Genomic DNA, 19,461 nt, shown 5'->3' on the forward strand with positions numbered 1-19,461 from the left:
TTCTCTTGTCGACAGTCTGTTTTTTTGGTTCTGAGTTTGTATGTGTTCGTTTAAAAGAAAAACTCTCAATAAACAGAAAGTAACAAAAAAAAAAAGACAGAAGCCAATAAAGTGGTGATGAATGACGATATTGGAAGGACGGACCTCGTTTTCTTGGGTTCTTGGACATAAATGTGATTACCAATACATTTGTCTTTTAAAGGCTATTTGTAGCCTGCAGTGTTTAATTTATGCAGAGGAAATGCCAAAAAAAAAACATATTAGAAATTATGCTACTTTTGTGAGAGGTAGATCTTGTTTTGTGTTCTGTTGTCTTGTTTTTGTGATTCCTGACAATCTCCAGATGTGCTCAAATTGTTCTAGCATCCCGTTTTGCTTCATATTCTCAATCCTTTTCCAGTTATCTCTCCTGGGACACATGCTTCTGTTAAAGCCTATTCAGTCTCTGTTGGATGGATTTCTCGCCAATCTAGAAATTCCTATTGAATTTCTAGACTGTCTTTTATATCTAGTCAGCCGTAGAAAGACTGTAAATGTGTGTAAATGAGAAGGAGGCAGGTGGAACAATGAGGCTACAAGGAGCAGAGGTCACAAAGGTGCAGGACTTCAAGTATTTAGGGTCGACTGTCCAGGAAAACGGGGAGTGTGGTAAAGAGGTGAAGAAGAGAGACCAGGCAGGACGAAGTGGATGGAGAAAAGTTTCAGGAGTGATTTGAGACAAAAGGGTGTCAGCAAAGGTCAAAGGAAAGATTTACAAGACAGTGGTGAGAGCAGCTGTGTTGTATGGTTTGGAGATGGTGGGACCAACAGACAGACAGGAGACAGAACAGGAAGTGGCAGAGCTGAAGGTGTGACGAGGATGGACAGGATTAGGAATGAGGTCATCAGAGGTACAGCACAGGTTGAAGGACTGGGAGATAAAGTTAGAGAGGCCAGACTGAGATGGTTTGGACATGTGCAGAGGAGGGACAGTGGGTATATTGGTAGAAGGATGTTAGAGATGCAGCTGCCAGGAAAAAGACAAAGAGGAGATATATGGATGCAGTTAGAGAGGACATGGAGGGAGTTGGAGTGAGGACAGAGGACACAGAAGACAGAGTTAGATGGAGGAGGATGACTCGCTGTGGAGACCCCTGAAAAGGGAACAGCTGAAAGAAGACGCTGTTTCTCTGCATTTTATGCATTCTCTCTAGCAACATGTTCACAAATTGAGGCATGTAGTACAGTATCTCTGACTGATTTATTGAGATATGAGCTGAAATAAGTGGTAACAGTGACGGCGGTGGTAAATTTTCATGCGTAAGGCAGCCATATTGGATTTTGAGATCCGGGTTGATCAGGAATTTCAAACTTTCCCTGTCAAATGTGGGACTTCGAGGATTGTTCCAGTTGATTTCTCCAATTTGAAACGGATAAATTGACTTCCAAGTGCAAAATGGAATGCACTGTAAGTGCCAAATGCTCAATCTTTAGCTCACCTTTGCCATAAACTGTTCCGTGAGTCCCACAGATCCTCCAGTCGAAGTTGTTGAGGCAGATGGCATCCACGTATTTCAATTCTGTGCCGTGAAAAAGCAGTCTTTCTGTCACGTCACGCCCACCGTTGTTGTTCTTCATCAGGTTCTTCTGCCTTCAGTTAAGAGAAATAAACTTCAGTCAAGCTCATAAATTAGAAATGTTATACAGTTTTGGTCAACTATTAGAAGCTTACTTAAGACAGCATTACAGTCCTGTTGATCCAACATTTACTACTATTACGTTTAGGCCATTAGAAGCAAATAAATCTCACAAATTAGAAAAAGTTCATTTGATTTTTAAAAGGTTAAAAAGCTAACGAATAACACACCAACTTGTTTAGGTTGAAAACTTGTTCCAAAACGTACGTACCACTGAAAGACTTCCCAAAGTGCTTTATTTTGAATACGTTCAATCTCAATAATATCAAAGCCCTTCATGGTTGAACAGAAAAGAGCTTCGACCTTTAGATATTCATCTGAAGAGCGCTGGAGGGCAACTCTCTTTAAAAAAGAACACAGAACAGGAAACATTGCAGTCACATACATATTTACAGGCAATAAAGAAACCCGGTCAGGGGCCAACAGAAAACAAGACAGAACCTGAACCCAGCAAGTCCGAAAAAAATGGCAACCTGGTCTATCATCACACAACCCCTGGAAAAAACGATGGACTCTGCACTCTTGGAGAATCATACCCATAAGTGGGAGAGGTCGATTCTTAAAGTGTTGCTGCTGAAATGCACAAACGGGCGCAGTTTGTTGCTTGAATAATGTTATTGGTGCCACGTATCGTCCAAAACAGGTTTTAAAGACGAACTTAGTCATGGCATTAGTTTGTTCACTGCCAATCACAGGCATATGGTGGATAGAAAGGATTGTTTCCTGAAGGCAACATGACTGACAGAGCCTCCTTCCTTCTTTGTTAGACTGTCACTCATGAGTCCATGCTCCTCTCAGCTGAAACCACACCCCCTACGCAAAATCGGGGCCAAAAGTCTGAAACTGAAAAAAAATGATCTGAAAGTGAAAAAAAAGATTAGAAGCTGGAAAAAAAACTTTGATCATTAAAAACTGAACTAGGAAAAAAGTCCTCAAATATCAAAATACAAAAAAGTGACAAATAAAAATTAATAATTTCTTTAAAATATTTCCAGACTTAAATCAACATTTTATTTAAACTAAAAAAAATTGGCACACCTATTTTTAGTTTGAATATATGATTGAATTTTATAAGTTTTGGACTAAAACTCAAGCTTTCAATTTCAAGTTTTAGTTTTTCGACTGAAATTTCTCTTTTCAAATTAACAAAACATTTGGCCCCAACTTGGCTCCATACAAAGGAAGGGTTAGGCACAGAGAAGAGTTGACCTGTGGCCACCACCACTCCTCTATCCACCAAGGACAAAGATCAGTCATTCTGTGCCACAAGTCAAAAGAACAGATGTGTAAGAAGAAAAAAGACTGGGCTGTGCCTTCAAATATGTATTTATATTCATCATACCGAGAATCTTGTTTGAGGGATCTGTGTCTTGTCCCAGGTGTCTGGCACAGAGGTAGAATTTGAAGACTTCCTGCAGGGGAAAAGTCTTAAGTCAAAGGTCTTATAGGTCAATAACACATTTAAGACTACTGTTACAATGTATAATAGCTTCAAAACCTCTTATTAAAGCCTTCGTGGTTGTGTACATTTTAACAACTGATAACCAACATGTTGTGAAGTAAAGCGATCAGTGAAAAATACAGCTGTGTAAACACTACAGAAGGTCTCAATTTATAAAACGGTTCTATTTGGGACCCCTACCTCACTTTCTTGGTTTTGACATCTTCAGCAGAGACGAACAGAGGACGTCTGCTAACAAGTTTCTTAGTGCCGTAATACTTGTTTGTTTGTATCATGTCTAAGGGAGAAAAAAAATCAGGAAGTTTGATTATAAATCAAAAACAGAACATTGTTTCTAGATGGTTGATCTGAAGTCCTTGTTTACCCTGGAAACTGAGCGTGTACGACTGCGAGCCAGCCCTGAAATCCACCACGTCTTTCTCGTTGTCCAGAAACTTCTTCTCCAGCTTTGAACTGCTGATGTCCGCTGAGTCATGTCTGTTCTGCAACACAGGAACGCCAAGTCGATGTTAGCGCTTTGACCAAATATTAGATTTGCAATTATCAGGCTATCAACTTTGAAATAAAATAAATACTCGTTTACTTTAGAACTAAACCCTGGTTGATGAAAGTTTTATCATTTCTGCATGAATCTGGAAGGTTCTGACCTTTTTATTGGTCGTCAAAAAAAGCAGATATTGTAAATTTAGTCCCAAAGCAACCAAATTTACAAAAAGGTTTGAATGTATTTGTTGCACAACTTTTTGATCCACATTTTTCTTCAAGATCACATTGTGCGTGTATGCATACATTCAATTTTTAAACATTCAAAATCTAAAATGTTTTTTGAGACCCGTGGATTCTTATCGTTCACTATGCAGATGATGTGCTGATCTACATTAAGTCTTTCACCTATTGCAAGTGTTTGATTTAGCTTTACTCAGTGCTTTTTAGCATGTTAAAAAACCTTTAAATGAGAGCGTCCCTGGCATCTTTCTGCTGTTGTAGTTTATTTTGAAAGGGTTATAAAATAAAAACTATGAACGCAGGTGAGCTCAGCTTCACTGTCAGAACAAAAGAAAAATGAAAAACTTGAAATAGTAGTAGAAAACAAACAAGATGGAACTAAATATGCAAAGCTGTGTAAAGAATAATAATATTGTGATGTAAGAGCAAGAAGAACCATTTTATTTCTTATAAGAATTATTTAGGTACGTTCTAATTCATTTCATTCCTTTAATTTGTCTATTTTAGAAAAACTGTACACCTTGGACATTTTTTAACTCATTAGTTAATGAATGTTATTATTAGAATGATTTAGTTTAGAGCACCAATTAGACCCGTTATCAAGGCCTCCTATATCAATTAAACAATGCTGATAACTTCAAGTGTTTTTTAGTCTTTTGGTCTTTTAAGTATGTGCAAACATTCAGGGCACTTAATCATGCTTCAACGCAGCTACATGCTTCAAATATATGGATTTTCTTTATTCTTTTACTCACATCTGAGCCATACAGATTCCACTTTCCAAACTCATCCTGCCAGTACCAGAGCCACTCGGTGGTGTGGATGAAGTCCGGCTCAACCAGAGAGTTCAGGGTTGAGAGTCGACGTATTCTGTTCGCTCCACTGGTCATTGTGTCAAAATGCACGACCGGGCTGCCGCTGCTGAAGGGCATGAAGTCAGAAACATTTAATGCAAGTATTGGGATGGATTACTTCTTTTACTAGTAGTTTTTTGTTTTTATAAAGCAATACTGTGACATATTTCAGGATTCTCTAGCTTATAATGATTATTGAAGAAGTGCTAGATTGTGACATAACAGTTAAAGACTTTAGGATACTGTGATTCACCAGTCATCATTTGTTTCACTGAAAAGGTCGTCAAACTACCTGTGTTTGTTCTTGGGGTCGCAGTAGTCCTTCTCAATTGCCTCGTTATGAGGCAGGTTGGTCCACAGACCACCTTCCAGAACCTGCCACCTGTACGGCATCCTGTCGTGAGCTTTCACGCATCGATCTGAAAACGCATCAACCACATCCAAGAAGGTTTCTAGCACCAGACACCACCGATCATGAAATCTTCTTTAGATTAAATAGGTTTCAGTATCGTTACTCACCGTCGTGCTTACAGTATCCTTTAATGAAGTGCATGCATATCTCGGTTTTGTCTGATGGAAACCAAAAATGCAAAATTAGGTTCTTTTCAGTTCTTTTGAGAACTTTATTCTTCTTCAACAACTTGTCTAGTTACCTTTGACTGGCTTCTGTTTTTTCTTCAGCACATCTCCACTATTTCTGTCCTTGCTGTCGGCAGCAGCAGAGAGATCAGCGGGACTGGATCTGTGAAGCTGCTGCTGCTGGTTGTCCTGTTCCCCACCTCTTCCTGTGATAGCTGAAGCTGGATTCGGATCTTTTGCCTGCTGCCTACTCTGGCCACTGCTGTTACTCCTATCGGTGCCCGTACCACCAGCCAAGACATTACTTTTGGCTGAGTTAAGACCTTGCTGCCGACTGTCTCCTACGCTCAGTCCAGCTTTGCCGTTTAGATCTAAGCTACAAACGTCGGCTGAGATGTCACTAAGGGCAGACGTCTGTTGTTGTTGTAGTGATTGTCCTGCATTTCCCCCGCTGTCTTCTCTTCCTTGGTTCCACTGCCTCTGTACTACCATGAAACCATTGTTGCTTTTTGTATTGATGTCCTTGCCAGCAGCAGAGACATCACTGCTGGGTGAATTAAGATCTAGCTGCTGGCGGTCACCTTCATTCAGTTTGTCTTCAATGTTGAGATCTGAGGCATCGCTGTTTGCAGGGGCATCGTTAAGAGAAGCAGATTGTTGCTGCTGTGACGGGTTCCCGAGGTTTGTTCCATTTCCCTTGTTGCCGCCTGTTTCTCTGCCTTGGTTGCTCTCTATCTGTTCAACCTTGAAACCACTGCCGCTTTCTGCACTGGCGTCTTTGCCAACAGTAGGGGCGTCACTACTGGGTGAATTAGGCTCTCGTTGTCGATTGTCTTCTTCATTTGGTCCTCCTTCAGTGTTGAGATCTGAGGCGTCGCTGTTTGCAGGGACATCGTTAAGAGAATCAGATTGTTGCTGCTGCGGCGGGTTCCCGAGGTTTGTTCCTTTTCCCCTGCTGCCTCTGGTGCCTCCGTGCTTCTGCCGGTTCCTGTGCCTCGGTTTTACAGTCCGTCTATCTCTGCTTTTTGTGTCACTACCAGCAGTGGAGAGATCACTGCTGGATGAGTTAAGGTCTTCTTGCACGTTGCCATATTCATTCAGACTCTTTTTACTGTACAGAGTAAAACCATCAGTGTTACCCAAGAGGTAACTACAAGAGGAAGGTTGCTGAGGCTGTAGTAGTTTTCCTCTGTTTTCACTGTTGCCTTTGTATCCCCTGTGGCCACTGTTTCCACCTCTCCCTCTCCCTCTCCCTCGATGCCCCTGTCTCTTGTCTAAATGCAAACCAACCTCACTTGTTGCAGTAGTGTATGTGGGGGAAGCAGTGCTCCGGTTGCTAGAGATTCTCAAGGCCTCATTATTTGCATAAACAGACCTTAAGGAGCGAATGAGGGTGTCGGGCACCCCTCTGTCGTACAGACTTTTTAATGGCTGGGGAGCAAAGAAGTCATGGCTTTTGGGGCATCTGCAGTCTCCGCTCAGGTACTTCTTACAGATGTGAAGTCTGCTACAAGCAACACCACTCTGACACCGGCCAAACTCATCGTAACCTGTGTTGTAGTCGTAACAAATCTGGTACAAAAAAGGAAAAGGCAATGGGAAAAGTTCCAACGGCGCACAAGATTATAAATAATATTTCTGCTTCATATTTAATGTAAGAAGGATTGTGTGTATGTGTGTGTGTGTGTGTGCTTACAGGAGGCAGGAGTGTGTTGTCGCTCTGGAGCAGCAGAGTGCATAACTCGGCCCTGCTTAAAGCCTCCAGTTCGTGTTGTTTTAGCAACCACTGGTTGTAGCAAGAGTTCAGCTCATGGCAGAAACCGCAGACTCTTCTGTAATCACAAAGTTCGTAATGAGTGAGATCACATTCAATTGTTGGGGGGGTGGGGCACCGTTAAATATACATAGACTGTAGTAATGATGGGTGACATCTACTCCAGTTATAAGAAAGTGAAGCCAACATTTCTTGCTTATGGGTGCATTTCTTATATACGTTTGGCTTCAGATGAGGGAGTCACGTCTGTGTTGTGTGTAGCTGCTTCAACGTAGAATCTCATTGCTTATTTGAAAGAGATATCCCTCGTAAGTAAATGACTGGGAAAAATACAAACTAGAGTGGAAGCTCGGCGGCCCATGGTATCCGACAGCGCCTGGCTTCAGGCTCAGACGTGGCCCAAGCAAAACCAATGAGGCGGCAGCGACATCAATGATACAGATTAAAGCAGATGATGAAACTAATGTAATGCCTTAACTAATGGTGTGCTCCATTTATATTCAAAAGTTGGACTTTCCGAGTTTTAAGTCCAAGAACTCAATCAGAATGGCCCAAAATTGGAATTCCGACTCAGAAAGTTGGAGATTCCTGACCAGCTCTGACCTCAATATGGCCTCTGTTCATAAAATGTGGCGATAGCTGCAGTAAAAAACTTCATTTTCACTTCTGTCAGTTTGTATCCCATTCAATCACACAGTGCTGAACTGTATGTGAATGTAGGGCTGGGCAGAGACAACTTATACATAAACAGGATTATGTAGTTGTATAACAAGTCAAGAATCAAGACAAAATACATTTACTAAGGTATATATTCTGCTAAACACTGACTCCGGCGGTGCGTTCAGGTACTGCTGAGAAAACCAGTTTTCCTAATCATGGGGGAGCTGCAGCTTTTTTCTCTCTGTCTCTGTAGCTTTGTAGGTAAAATGAAACTTTGGAATGGCATTTCAAATAGTCTTGTACAGATAACCTGGTTACCTTCCTAGCTAAGAGTGAAGCTGCCGTGCGAGCTTTATTATGTTGTATTTTTCAGCACAATGCTTGAGGGCCCCAAAACAGGTTTTAACTTATTGTACACACGAACACATTCTGTAGTTACAAAAATGGATGCAAAAACCATATTACATATTCAATGATAATCGTTATGCTAATCATGTTAACTTTTGAGATTACGCTATGTAATTTCCTGAATCAAAAAAAGGGAAATGCTTCAAATTACTTCCTAATAATTTGTTATTGTTATTCTGTCCAGAATTTACAGCTGAACAAAAGCAACCCTTTCTGAAACGACAGGTGTGGTTTCCACCTGTGTGGCTGCTGCCTTTTAAAGGCCCTCTTTACGTGTGAACAATCTCTGAAAATGTGGATTTTATGTATTTTTTTCCCCCCGATGCTGGTCATGAAAAAGTTGTATGTTTACACGGCAACAACGTGCTTGTTAAATCCGCTGTAGTTTCCATGCCGGGCCACTACACAGCGCAGTGATTTTTGTATTTCTATGACACTTCGGGCTGGAGCATGTAAACCAATGACTTATATACTTGTATATTAAGTCATTGATGTATACGGTTACCTTCAAAAGGCTGAGTGCACGGACACTCGTTTGGATGGACAGTGACGCTGCTACACGTAGAAAAGGGCGAGGGCCACAAACGGCCCGTTGTTGCCATTGATCTGCTCGCGCGTGCGCAGAACATCTACTGACCGACTGCAACAGTGGTGCGCGAGTGATTTATTTATTATTTATTATTAAGTTGCGTTTTACCTTGAAACAATGCTGGGAATTTCCAAAAAAAAAAACAACTTCCATTTCAAGACCTGGTTTCAAAAAGTTTCGGCTTCAGAGACCCATCGCTGTCGTCGTGGACACGAACGGCGAAGCGCAACTAATGTTCAGATTTCCCTTTAAAAAAAACAGCGTTGTAAAAGCTGGGCCCTAATCACAAGGATAATGGAAGACTTTGCTTATTCAGTGTATGCATACTTGAAATGCTTACAGTAAACAGTTTGACGTATGCATGCGTTGAATGAGCGAAGTCATCTTTGTTCCTTGTGACTGAAAATGGCAGCAGCCACACAGGTGGAAACCACACACCTGTAGTTTCTGCTAACGTACAGTATTTTCTGCACCATAGGGCGCACTGGATTATAAAACGCACTGTCAATGAATGGTCCATTTTCAAACTTTTGTCATATATAAGGCACACCGGACTATGAGGTGCCTCATCATGCATCTCCCAATTTTTGTAACTTGCCACGGATCGTGCACCGCGCTCCATTCAAAATGGAAGATTTTGGTGCTCTAGCAGAGCTGGTTCGCCTGTAACAGCATTTATATGATCCCTCTATGAGAGATCACAAAGATAATCAAACAGTTCAAAACTCACAGAAGAATACTGCACCGACGTAAGCGTCAGGTAAAAAACGCCTCCACGGCTCACTTAGATCAGTGCGCCGTGGGCGGAGCCATGTCAAAACTGCAAAGTGCGACTATAACTGAGCCTTAATGCTGCAAGCGGTGTGGCTTTGTAGTTTACCAAAAATGTACTAAAACATTACAACTTCTTACATATATAAGGTGCTGTGGATTATAAGGCGCACTGTCGTTTTTTGAGACAATTGAAGGCTTTTAAGTGCACCTTAAGTGCGCCGTAAAATACGGTAGTTTCAGAAAGGGGTCGCTTAGTCCAGCTGTAAATACTAGACAAGAAATGTCTAGTATCTTAAATCTTAAATCACGCAAACTGTTTGAAGACATTAAAAGACCTGAACAAAATATTATTTGTAATTTAAAGTATTGTTTCCATTTGTAACCCAGAAAATTACAAAGCAAATCACAAAATTAGCGTGACTAGCATGAACATTTTCTGACCCATTTAAAACGCTGTCCTTAAAGTAACGTTTTTGCATCTATTTTTGTAATTACAAAACAGTATAAATAGAATGTGTTCATGTCTACATTAAGTTAAAAGCAATAAAAGCTGTTTTGCTCCTTTAACTTATATGCTTAAAAAAAGAAAAAAAAAGCTAATAAGCTGGCATGGTGGCTTCACTGTCAGCTAAGAAAAAAAGGCAGTGAGGTAACTTCCTCAAGCAGGTAATTTGTTTACAACATTTAAAATGTTATTCCACCGTTTCGTTTTAACTATGAAGCTACAAAAGAACAGCAACTCTTTCGTTTTTCCTCCTTATTTTTGTCCTGAACACATTTGCATTTAAACAAAGGGAAACAAACAAACAAAAAACTAGCTTTTCAGAGGTACCTGAACGCACCGCGGGAGTCAACGCGTCCACCCTTTAAATTCACATAAATGCTAACACCATCGCTATTAACAGAGCAAAAAACCATAAGTAAAGAAGATTATGATGATGATTTAAGGTTATCAGCACATTTACCCCAGCTGCACTGTCCAACAAACACATTTACCTCTGACAGAGTCCGCTGAAGAGGAGGTTTTTACACAGATGCAGCTGTCCGCAGGAGCCCAGGCAGTCTTTAATTCGGCACAACTTCAGGCTGGTCTTTGCCACCACTTTCTGCTGCCCATTCGAAGAATACAGAACAAACTTGAGTTGGTTAGAAATGACCTCGTTCGTGGACGCGCCCGGGAAGAGATTGAACATCAACTCGTCCGCGTCGACCGCTCCTTGATTGGCGCAAATAAACTTCAATATATCGGACTCCATGGCTTTTCAGGCTCCGTTCGCGTGTCTTTCCACCAGGATGCAGCACAGGACAGCGTCTGTGAGGTCTTCAGGGCAAAAAGAATGTTAAGTTTCGGTTTCCGATCAGCTGAAAGGACTATTTTTAGCTCCAGACGAGGTTGCAATGCCGCTGGTCTCCACTGGGCGGCGACATCGTGTTGCATGACCCTTCCAAGAAGCACTAAGGAAGATTTTTTTTTTTTTTTTTTTTTTTTTTTCCCTTTGCTTCAAAATACAAGTAAAGTTTATTTGTATAGCACATTTCAGCACAAGGCAGTTCAAAGTGCTTTACATCATAAAAACAGAATTAAAACAACATACAAAAACAATAACATACAGTCACCAAATGAGATACCGGTTCACATCCATTTATTATGGTTCAAAATTCTAAACAGGTGGGTTTTTAGCCTTGATTTAAAGGAACTCAGTGTTTCAGCTGTTTTGCAGTTTTCTGGAAGTTTGTTCCAGATTTGTGGTGCATGGAAGCTGAATGGTGCAATCATCCTGGAAGACGTGCGAATAAAAATGAAGACTGCTGTGAAGCCACCTTCTTGTGCCCAAACAGTTTTTTTGTTCTTTCACAGAAACATGCTTGTTTTTATTGCATTGCTCCAGAAATGGTGTCAAGACTTCAAAAACATCTACAGAGGATGAACGACATCTGAATAGGATGTATTAAAGAGATATTTGAAATGAAAAAAAAACAAACAAAAAAAACCCAGCAAAGAGCCAAGATGCAGTACATTCTTCCTGCTGTTAGTTTTAAGCTAACAGCTTTTTATATGCATGTCAGAAGACGAGTAGTCTTATGGTATGGCACTGTCCAACCTGTGGACAATTTCTTGTCTTTGCTCTAACCCGGCAACCATGTCACTTAGGAGTGTCAAACTGCGCAGCTGGACACCTCACGGGTCGGGGATAAATCCCTATTGATTTCAAGGTCATGGGGTCAGATGTCAAGATTGCAGGTGGACCCTTTGCAAACTCCTCGTTTGTACTCTAAACTCTATACACATGTTCATTGTTACGGCTGCAGTGTAGCCCTGCCCTTTTTTTCCTTGTAGGGTTCTGTAGACAGATCTCTGCAGGTATTGCAGGTTGCCCTGATTAGTGTTCTGCAGCCTTAAAAACTGCCAGACATGCAGTAGTCTGGGGCTTTTTCCTTCTCTCTCCTCAGACTCCCATTTGGTTTGGTTTGTATCTTTTTGGGTTGAGATTTGTTAGGTTTGTTTGGTGTTTGCTTATTTCTGGTCAATTATAGGTTCTGCTTTAATCTAATTTGGTTTCTCATTTCAGGTATTCTTTTTTTCAGGTTTATTTCTTTAATAGAATTTAATAAATTCTACTTTTTATTAAGACATTAAATCCTTGTGTGGTCTCCTTTAATGTTACCCCATCAAACGAGCCTGATGGACATAACATTATGATTGTTGTCGGGGAGTTGATGCTTTAGAGTTTGTTGACTGGTTTGGTACTCTTGTTCAGGATCACCTTAATGCAAGAATACTATTTTTATGTCCATCAAACTGTTCTATTGAACAGGTTTTGTACCAACAAGAATGGGACTAATGAATGTTTATGCCACACTTTACTGGTGGGAAGAGGCTGCTAAATGCTGGTGAACGTCGGTGAATATTTGCCGCCTCTGGGCCATTCTGGGTTCATGACGTGAAGCCAGTCCACCACAGTGACAGGGGTCAGAGCGGTGCTTCCCTTTGAAGCGGTCCAAACCTGAGTTCTGCTAGTAATTCCCACATCTGAGCTTATGGATCCAAATCTGAGGAAAGGTTTTTATCTTTCGGGAAGTTAAAAAATGAAACTCCAGTGGTATTTTTTGGCCGCTTCGAACAATTGACTCCAATGAACTGAACTATATTGTACTGGTATTGATCCACTCACTGATGAATGGCTGAATGCTCATGAACGTCCGCAGCTTTGTGGACATCCCATATCAGGGAGACAGAAACAAACATTTGTACTTGTGTGCATGTAGTTTACAATGGTTAGTGCTGAAGAAAATTGTTTGACAACAAATCTGCAAGCAGCAGCAGCTGGCTGTAGCACTTGTGGTGTAGGCTGGTGCACTTCCGGCAGGAATATCATATTCCTGCCAAAATAATTTGCAGCAATGTGTAGGTTTATAAAATGTCATTTGCATGAACTGCTGCAGCCCTTTTTCAGATTATAGTTACCTCCACCAAGGAGGTTATGTTCTCTGTAGCGTTGATTTGTCCTTCCGTCTGTCTGTTAGCAAGATTAGTTCAAAACTAATAAACAAATTTTGATGAAATTGTCAGAAAATGTTGGGGTTGTCACAACAAACAAGTAATTAAATTTAGATCAGTGCTGAAAGCTAAAGTGAAGTGAGATTTATTTATATAGCACTTTTAAGCAACAAAGCGATCCAAAGTGCTTTACAACAAAAACAAAAACAGAATACAATGAAACATACAATGAATACAATGAGAAAAAAAAAACATCAAGGAAAACGCATCAATCATGTATAATCTAAATGGAATATAGGATAATCTAAATAAAATCATGAAACCTGACATATCTAAGCATGAGCTGAGACAGTCAAAATAGTAGCTAAACTAAACCTATCTAAACATGAGCCTAAATGAATCATGTATAATTAAATTAAACATAGGCTAATCTAAACAAAATCACAAAAAACAGTCATATCTAAGCATGAGCTGAGATAGTCAAATAATCTAAATCAGATAAACTAAACGTATCTAAACATGAAATACAGGAAAACACATCAATCATGTCTAATCTAAATGAATCAAATATAATCTAAATGGAATATAGGATAATCTAAAAACCAGATATGAGTGAAATAGTAGCTAAAATAATCTAAATAAAGTCATGATAAAGTTAAAGCTAAACTAAACAACAATTAGGAATCTAACAATCAAACAATATCTAAAGTATGAGCTAAGATAAACTAAACTAAACTAGGTGTACAGAACTAAACAAAGTGTACAGGGAGGGTAAATAAGCTAAAACATGAGAATGCTAAACTAACGATACCAAGCTTTTTAAGTGGCACCAGGCCTGCTAAAATGGCCGACATAATGAATACTAACTAAGGTAGAGAGAGAGGGAAGGAGGAGGGGGGGTTGGAGTGAGAGAGATGACAGAAACAGCGGAAAGTGTGCGTATGTGTGTGTATTTGTGTGTCGAGACGGTGAGAAGACTGTGTGGTGTGTGTGTATGTGTGTGTGTATGTGTGTGTTTGCAGATAGGTCCATGAATCACATCACAGAGGCCATTGTCTTTGATAATGATGGAATGTTATCAGCGAGCTCTGGACCGGATACACAGATGTCCTTAGGCAGAGGAGAGCATCTTGTTTACATAAATCTCCGTGGAGAAATTTCAAGATAGGGGAGCCAAATTCACAAACAAGCAGTAAATGTTTTGGTTCAGGCAGACTGTTTTTGTCTGCCTTGAAAGTCTTGCTGATACTTCTCAATAACGAATCCAAACAGCCAAATTCCAGGACCATCCCGCCCTTTGGTCAGCCTTCCCGTCGAGAAAATTTGATCAATTGCATTGAGAGACCAGCTGACCAGATCCATAGTTTTAAATTTTTTGGAGGAATATGTAAAAAAGAAGTTCTTAAAGTTCCGAAAGCAGAGGGGGTCAGTTCAGGAGACAGAGAGAAAAGAAACATGTCCGCCTTCCACCAGGAGCAGAGAGAGGAAAAAAAAAAAAAGTTCAACAGCTTTTTTTTGCTAAAGATACTCTGTGCTCTAACTCTGCCACTGCCCAGCTGGTACTTGTCATAGGTCAGGGATGATCTCTATTTATTTCAAGGTCACAGGGTCAAAGGTCAAGATCACAGGTGACACCCCTGCTTTAGCTCTGCAGCAGTGTAATGTAGGAATGTCAAAATGCACAGTATGGACACCTCCATAGGTCAAGCTTGATCCCGATTGATTGAATCGGGATAAATTTTCGTAAACTCCTTTTTATGGATTGTTTGTCATTCACGTCGCACAGCTTGATCTGGCAAGATCACGGGACCGTGTGCTTTCATAACATGCAGCCAGGATGGCAGAACCAAAGGGGCGGCGTGTAGGAACGATTCCTGAGATGTGTCGCTGAATTTCATCTTCTGCTACGGACCTCACGGCCACTTCAGTTAGCCCTTATTGCTCCTAGTTTTTCTTTGGATATGATCTTTTTGCTGGTTGCTGACTTTTAAAATCCCGCAGTTGGCTGGTTGCACAGAAGTCTTGTCATCACTTTGTCACACTTGATCCCGGCTTACCCTTTTCATATCAGTCATTTCGGCTTCTTCACTATACTCTGAGGTAGATCAAAAGAGGCAACTTTGCGTGTTGAAGCTTTCAGGCGATCTCTGAGGTGTGGAAAATGTGTGTAGATCATGGACTGAAAGTATGATCAGAAAGGGGCTTATGAGTTGAAGATTGGAGTTGTTTTTAAGACTGAAAAAACTCTCTTTAGAAGTAGGTCCGTTTGCTCATCACCCACAGCAGAAGTCCTCCCAGGCACCACTAGAAGTATTACACATTGCTGCTGCTGCTACTGCTAATCCCATGGGCAGATAATCATAGAACTATGTAAATAACTGGAATAAGAAAATGACAGCGGTGTAAGGTCCATTAAATAGCATTTGCATGATACATTGTGCAGTTTTAGAGGCTTAAAGTAAGGCTTGAATCATACAGTTTCTCCAAACTGAGGCTATTTAAAGAGTCTACTTTATGAAACTTTAAACTGAGTTGGCACATTTAGACTCCCATGTTGCATCCTTTACAAAACATTGCACACTTTTACATTTACATGTTTACTGTAAGTAGTTTCATAGTCACCAAAACCCAAAAGTTCAGCAGTTTGATTTTTTTTTTCTTGCTGAGAGTGAAGCACCAGTGTTTATCAGGACTGGTTCTTAGGATCCATACTCTGAAGGTTTTATGTCCCTGCTCCACCAGGCTTGATTCAAATTATTCAGTTATCTCCTTCAGGTATTTTATTTTTGCTTTTAGATGTTTCAAAATACTGATAGAAGCTTCACTCCTGGCAGCTCAGCAGCAGCCCTTAATGCCCCATTTTTACCAGTAATTGTTTATTAGCAAAATGTAATAATTTTTGTAATGTATTTAAAAAGGTTTCTTAGATACTTCAAATGTTAACATCTACATTCATTTCTTATTCGTCATTACATTACGACACAACGATCAGTCTTCTTAGATCTGGACTTTCGATTTAAATCGGAGAGGGATTTGGAGCGTTGTAAAGTAGCTTTACCTTGTGGAGAGGTTTTGCTGTTTTGGTCAGACAATTGTGCATTGTTTATATTGTTTGAAGAACTGGGTTGATGAGCTGGCTTATTTGGTTGGGTTGAGAATGTGCTGCTTTGTTGGGGCGATGTAGGTAGTTTAGGTGCAGGCACTAATTGGATTGTTGGTTTTGGAGCCTGTTGTGCTGACAGTACATCGGCGAAGTTAAGTTCTGAGTACTTCAGCAGGTACTCTGGGTAGATCTGGTGCTTCTCAAAAACAACAAATACAGACGGGTTTGTGACATCGTTCACGCAGCTGTCATAGAAGTTCATGTTTCCACCATCCTTGGAAGGAGGCCGAACGTAGCTCGAGGCCCCTTTGGTGTAGCTTCCCACCAGGACCCGGGAGATGAACATGGTTTTAACGATGGTGTCACCCGTGTACTTGTGGGAGTATGCAGCATCCCGAGCGAAATAACTACCTGGGTTTAAGAAAAAGAATTTATAAATGTATTAATAAATATGTTTTTGTATAGAGAAACAAGCAACCAACCTGTAACCGTCATGCCTGAAAAGTAGAGCAGATTCTAAAGTGTCAAAAAATTACAATTTCTCCAAAGACCACTTGAGTCTACTCAAGGAAGAATTTTGAAAGGGGTCCTAATCAACACATCAGCATGTTCCACTTAGGTCCACTAGTGGGGGATTAAAGCAGCTTGATCAGCAGTGCTGATCCCAAAGGCCCAGCCTTCGCATGTTTATGTAAGAAAGACCATCTCTCCAGTGGGGCCCGCAGGTTTGAGAATCCTGGGGGGATGTAGGTTGTTGCCCCAAGGTTCCAAAGGTCATTCACTCATCCATTAGAACCGATGGACCCATATGTAACTCAAGTTTACAATGAACTCTTTTCTGCTTTGGTCTTCAAAGTTCTCGTCTCAATATTTACTACTACGACTAAGATCTGCATCTTGAGTTGTTTTAATGTCACACAGCCCTTCTTATCATTGTGGCCCAGCCATTCACCAGAGACAGACAGGCTCTCCCACGCCACCCTTTTTTTAGAACTAGTTGTATTGAAAGTGTGTGAATTGTTACTCAGTGGCTTTTGACATACGTGGCCACCACTCTGCTGTCTTCATATCAGTCAACACCTGGGGTCTGATAAGTGTCAACATCAGTAGCCTTAATCTGGCATTTGGTTCATCCCACAGCGTTAGTTAGACTCCTTTGCTGGTCTACTTGCTGAATACGATAATGAATCTTTTTTTTTTTCATACGTACAACAGTACCTTTTACTGTACTTTAAATGTCTCTCACAAAAATTGCTCTTAAGAACTCTCCCTGTTTACTATCCCCCTTGCCTGCCCCCATGATAATTTGTCCCTGATTCTTTAAACTGATATTGCTCTGACTGTTATCTACTGTCAGATACTAAGTGTTTAATATCAACCAACTTAAATTTTTTTTAGGTTAACTTAAGTGAGCTCTGAAATTGCTCTAAGTTTTTCTAAGTTCTGTATTGTTGTTAGCTCACCTTTGCCGTAAAGTGTTCCATGAACCCCGCAGATCCTCCAGTCAAAGTTGTTAAGGCAGATGGCGTCCACATGCTTGGAGTCTGTGCCATGAAAAAGCTGTCTTTCTGTCACGTTGCGTCCCCCGTTTTTGTCTTTCATCAAATTCTTCTGCCTTCATTTAGAAAAGACACGAAACTTTAATCAAGTTCATAAATTCGAGCTGTTTACTGAGGTGATGTGAAACTGCCCCCAAAAGGCACAACGACATGTTGACAAAATGTTGCAAAAAGAGAAAACAATTCATTAATATTACCTTTTTGTGCAAAAAAATCTTGAATTTTATTTTTTTGTAAAACAAAGATCTCTTTTTAAAGAGAGAAAATAAATGGCAAAAAGAGATTTTTATGTTAAGAATTTAATTTACATACCCCTGGAAGAATTCCCAAAGAGCTTTGTTCTGAATCCTCGCAATGCTAAAAATTTTAGAGCCTTTCATAGTTCTTTGGAAAAGAGCTTGAATGTTTTTAAATTCATCTGAAGTGTGAGAGAGGGCGATCCTCTGGAAAACACAGAAACAGGCGGCATTTTCAGATGCAGAAATCTGTTTTCTCGCTTAAACGAATCAGAAGAAATAACATTTTAAGGTGTTACAGAAACTTTCAAAGGACCAACATTGAGATTGGGTTATTAAATACTGTGATCACAAGTTAACAGCAAGGGAGGAGTAAAAATTGCAGAAATAATATAAGATCATGTCAGATTTTGTGTATTCATAATACCGAGAATCCTGTTCGAGAGATCTGTGTCTTGTCCCAGTTGTCTGGCACATTGGTAGAATTTATTGGCCTTTTGCAGAAAAAAAAGGTTTAAGATTAGTTTTTATTTTTTTAGTTTTTAATGTGAAAAATAGAATTGAGACAGTTATAAAAACTGGAATTATTTTTGTGAATTTGTGCTTTTGGGGTTCCTACCTCTCGTTCTTTGCTTGGACATCTGCAGCAGAAACGAACCTTGGACGTGTTTTTACAAGCTTTTTCGTGCCATATTGCTTGTTTGTTTGCATCATGTCTGAGAGGAAAAGAAAAGGTTTGTTTTTTATATCTAAAAAAACTCCAGGTGTGGATGAGTCTCCCTGAGTTCCTCAGGATGCTACTGTCTGTATTGACACACCTGTACACCATTGCATAGAGTAAACGGTAAAAGGACTGTAATAATACAGAACCTTTCTAGTCAACCAGGCCACTCAAAATGCTTTACAACATCTGTGCCCTCATTTACCCATCCACACACACATTCATACAGCACTCAGCTTTGAATAAATAGCTTTGTAGAGATGTAGCAGAGTTATTCTGTAGAGTCTAATCAGTGCTTTAGGTCACATTGATACACCGACGGGGCATTCATCAGGCAATAAGGGGTTCAATGTCTCGCCTATGGTCATGTTGGCTTATAACTGGTGTCAGGAATTGAACCTCCAGTCTCTTATTGGAGGATGACTGCCCTAACCATTGGGCCAGAGCTCAGGGATGACACTATAGTCTTCATGGGAAAGTCCTACAAGCTGCTGGAAAGGAGAGTCAGGCTGATAGACTGATGAAGCAGCTGAGACAAACGTGTTAGCAGGACATGGGGCCACTCAGTGGTAATTGAAGCTATGACAACTTACAACAAGAACTTGAAACTTAAACCAAGATCAAAATAAATGTTACATCTGCTGTGAGTAGACTTCCGGTTGAGGCAGCGCCATGTGAGGACGTGGGTTTGTGAGCTCCACACCTGAACTATTACATTTATGATACAGCTCTTATAAGATTACGCAATATAGCCCCACACAGGCTTCTGTATATATTAGACAACAAACAATCATCCAGGTATGCCTAAAAAATCTCAAGCCTATAAGCTCGGACAGGACAC

General features: G+C 40.4%; 2 protein-coding genes across 4 annotated transcripts in view; both read right to left on the reverse strand.

Annotated features, from left to right (window-relative positions):
• LOC108228518 (protein mono-ADP-ribosyltransferase PARP12-like) overlaps positions 1–10,899 on the reverse strand; it is an 11,861-nt gene extending 962 nt beyond the window's left edge. The window contains exons 1-11 of one of the 2 annotated variants that reach the window (XM_037981345.1): positions 10,499–10,899; positions 6,994–7,129; positions 5,372–6,869; positions 5,238–5,288; positions 5,011–5,137; positions 4,620–4,782; positions 3,503–3,620; positions 3,319–3,415; positions 3,019–3,088; positions 1,888–2,018; positions 1,479–1,630 (exon numbers count right to left, since the gene is read on the reverse strand). In XM_037981345.1, coding sequence (XP_037837273.1) covers positions 1,479–1,630; positions 1,888–2,018; positions 3,019–3,088; positions 3,319–3,415; positions 3,503–3,620; positions 4,620–4,782; positions 5,011–5,137; positions 5,238–5,288; positions 5,372–6,869; positions 6,994–7,129; positions 10,499–10,758 — 2,803 coding nt within the window. In that variant the 5' untranslated portion in view covers positions 10,759–10,899. Of the gene's footprint in view, positions 1–1,478; positions 1,631–1,887; positions 2,019–3,018; positions 3,089–3,318; positions 3,416–3,502; positions 3,621–4,619; positions 4,786–5,010; positions 5,138–5,237; positions 5,289–5,371; positions 6,870–6,993; positions 7,130–10,498 lie in introns of both variants that reach the window. The other variant, XM_037981344.1, reaches the window with a different exon arrangement.
• Positions 10,900–15,649: 4,750 nt separating this feature from the next.
• Positions 15,650–19,461, reverse strand: part of LOC108233223 (protein mono-ADP-ribosyltransferase PARP12) — an 11,127-nt gene continuing 7,315 nt past the window's right edge. For both annotated transcript variants that reach the window (XM_037981347.1, XM_037981346.1), the window contains exons 8-12: positions 18,519–18,615; positions 18,327–18,393; positions 17,976–18,106; positions 17,568–17,719; positions 15,650–16,515 (exon numbers count right to left, since the gene is read on the reverse strand). In XM_037981347.1, the coding sequence (XP_037837275.1) occupies positions 15,971–16,515; positions 17,568–17,719; positions 17,976–18,106; positions 18,327–18,393; positions 18,519–18,615 (992 nt within the window). In that variant the 3' untranslated portion in view covers positions 15,650–15,970. The remainder of the gene's footprint in view (positions 16,516–17,567; positions 17,720–17,975; positions 18,107–18,326; positions 18,394–18,518; positions 18,616–19,461) is intronic.

The sequence above is a fragment of the Kryptolebias marmoratus genome, linkage group LG18, assembly GCF_001649575.2.
Source record: "Kryptolebias marmoratus isolate JLee-2015 linkage group LG18, ASM164957v2, whole genome shotgun sequence".
NCBI classification, from domain to species: domain Eukaryota; kingdom Metazoa; phylum Chordata; class Actinopteri; order Cyprinodontiformes; family Rivulidae; genus Kryptolebias; species Kryptolebias marmoratus.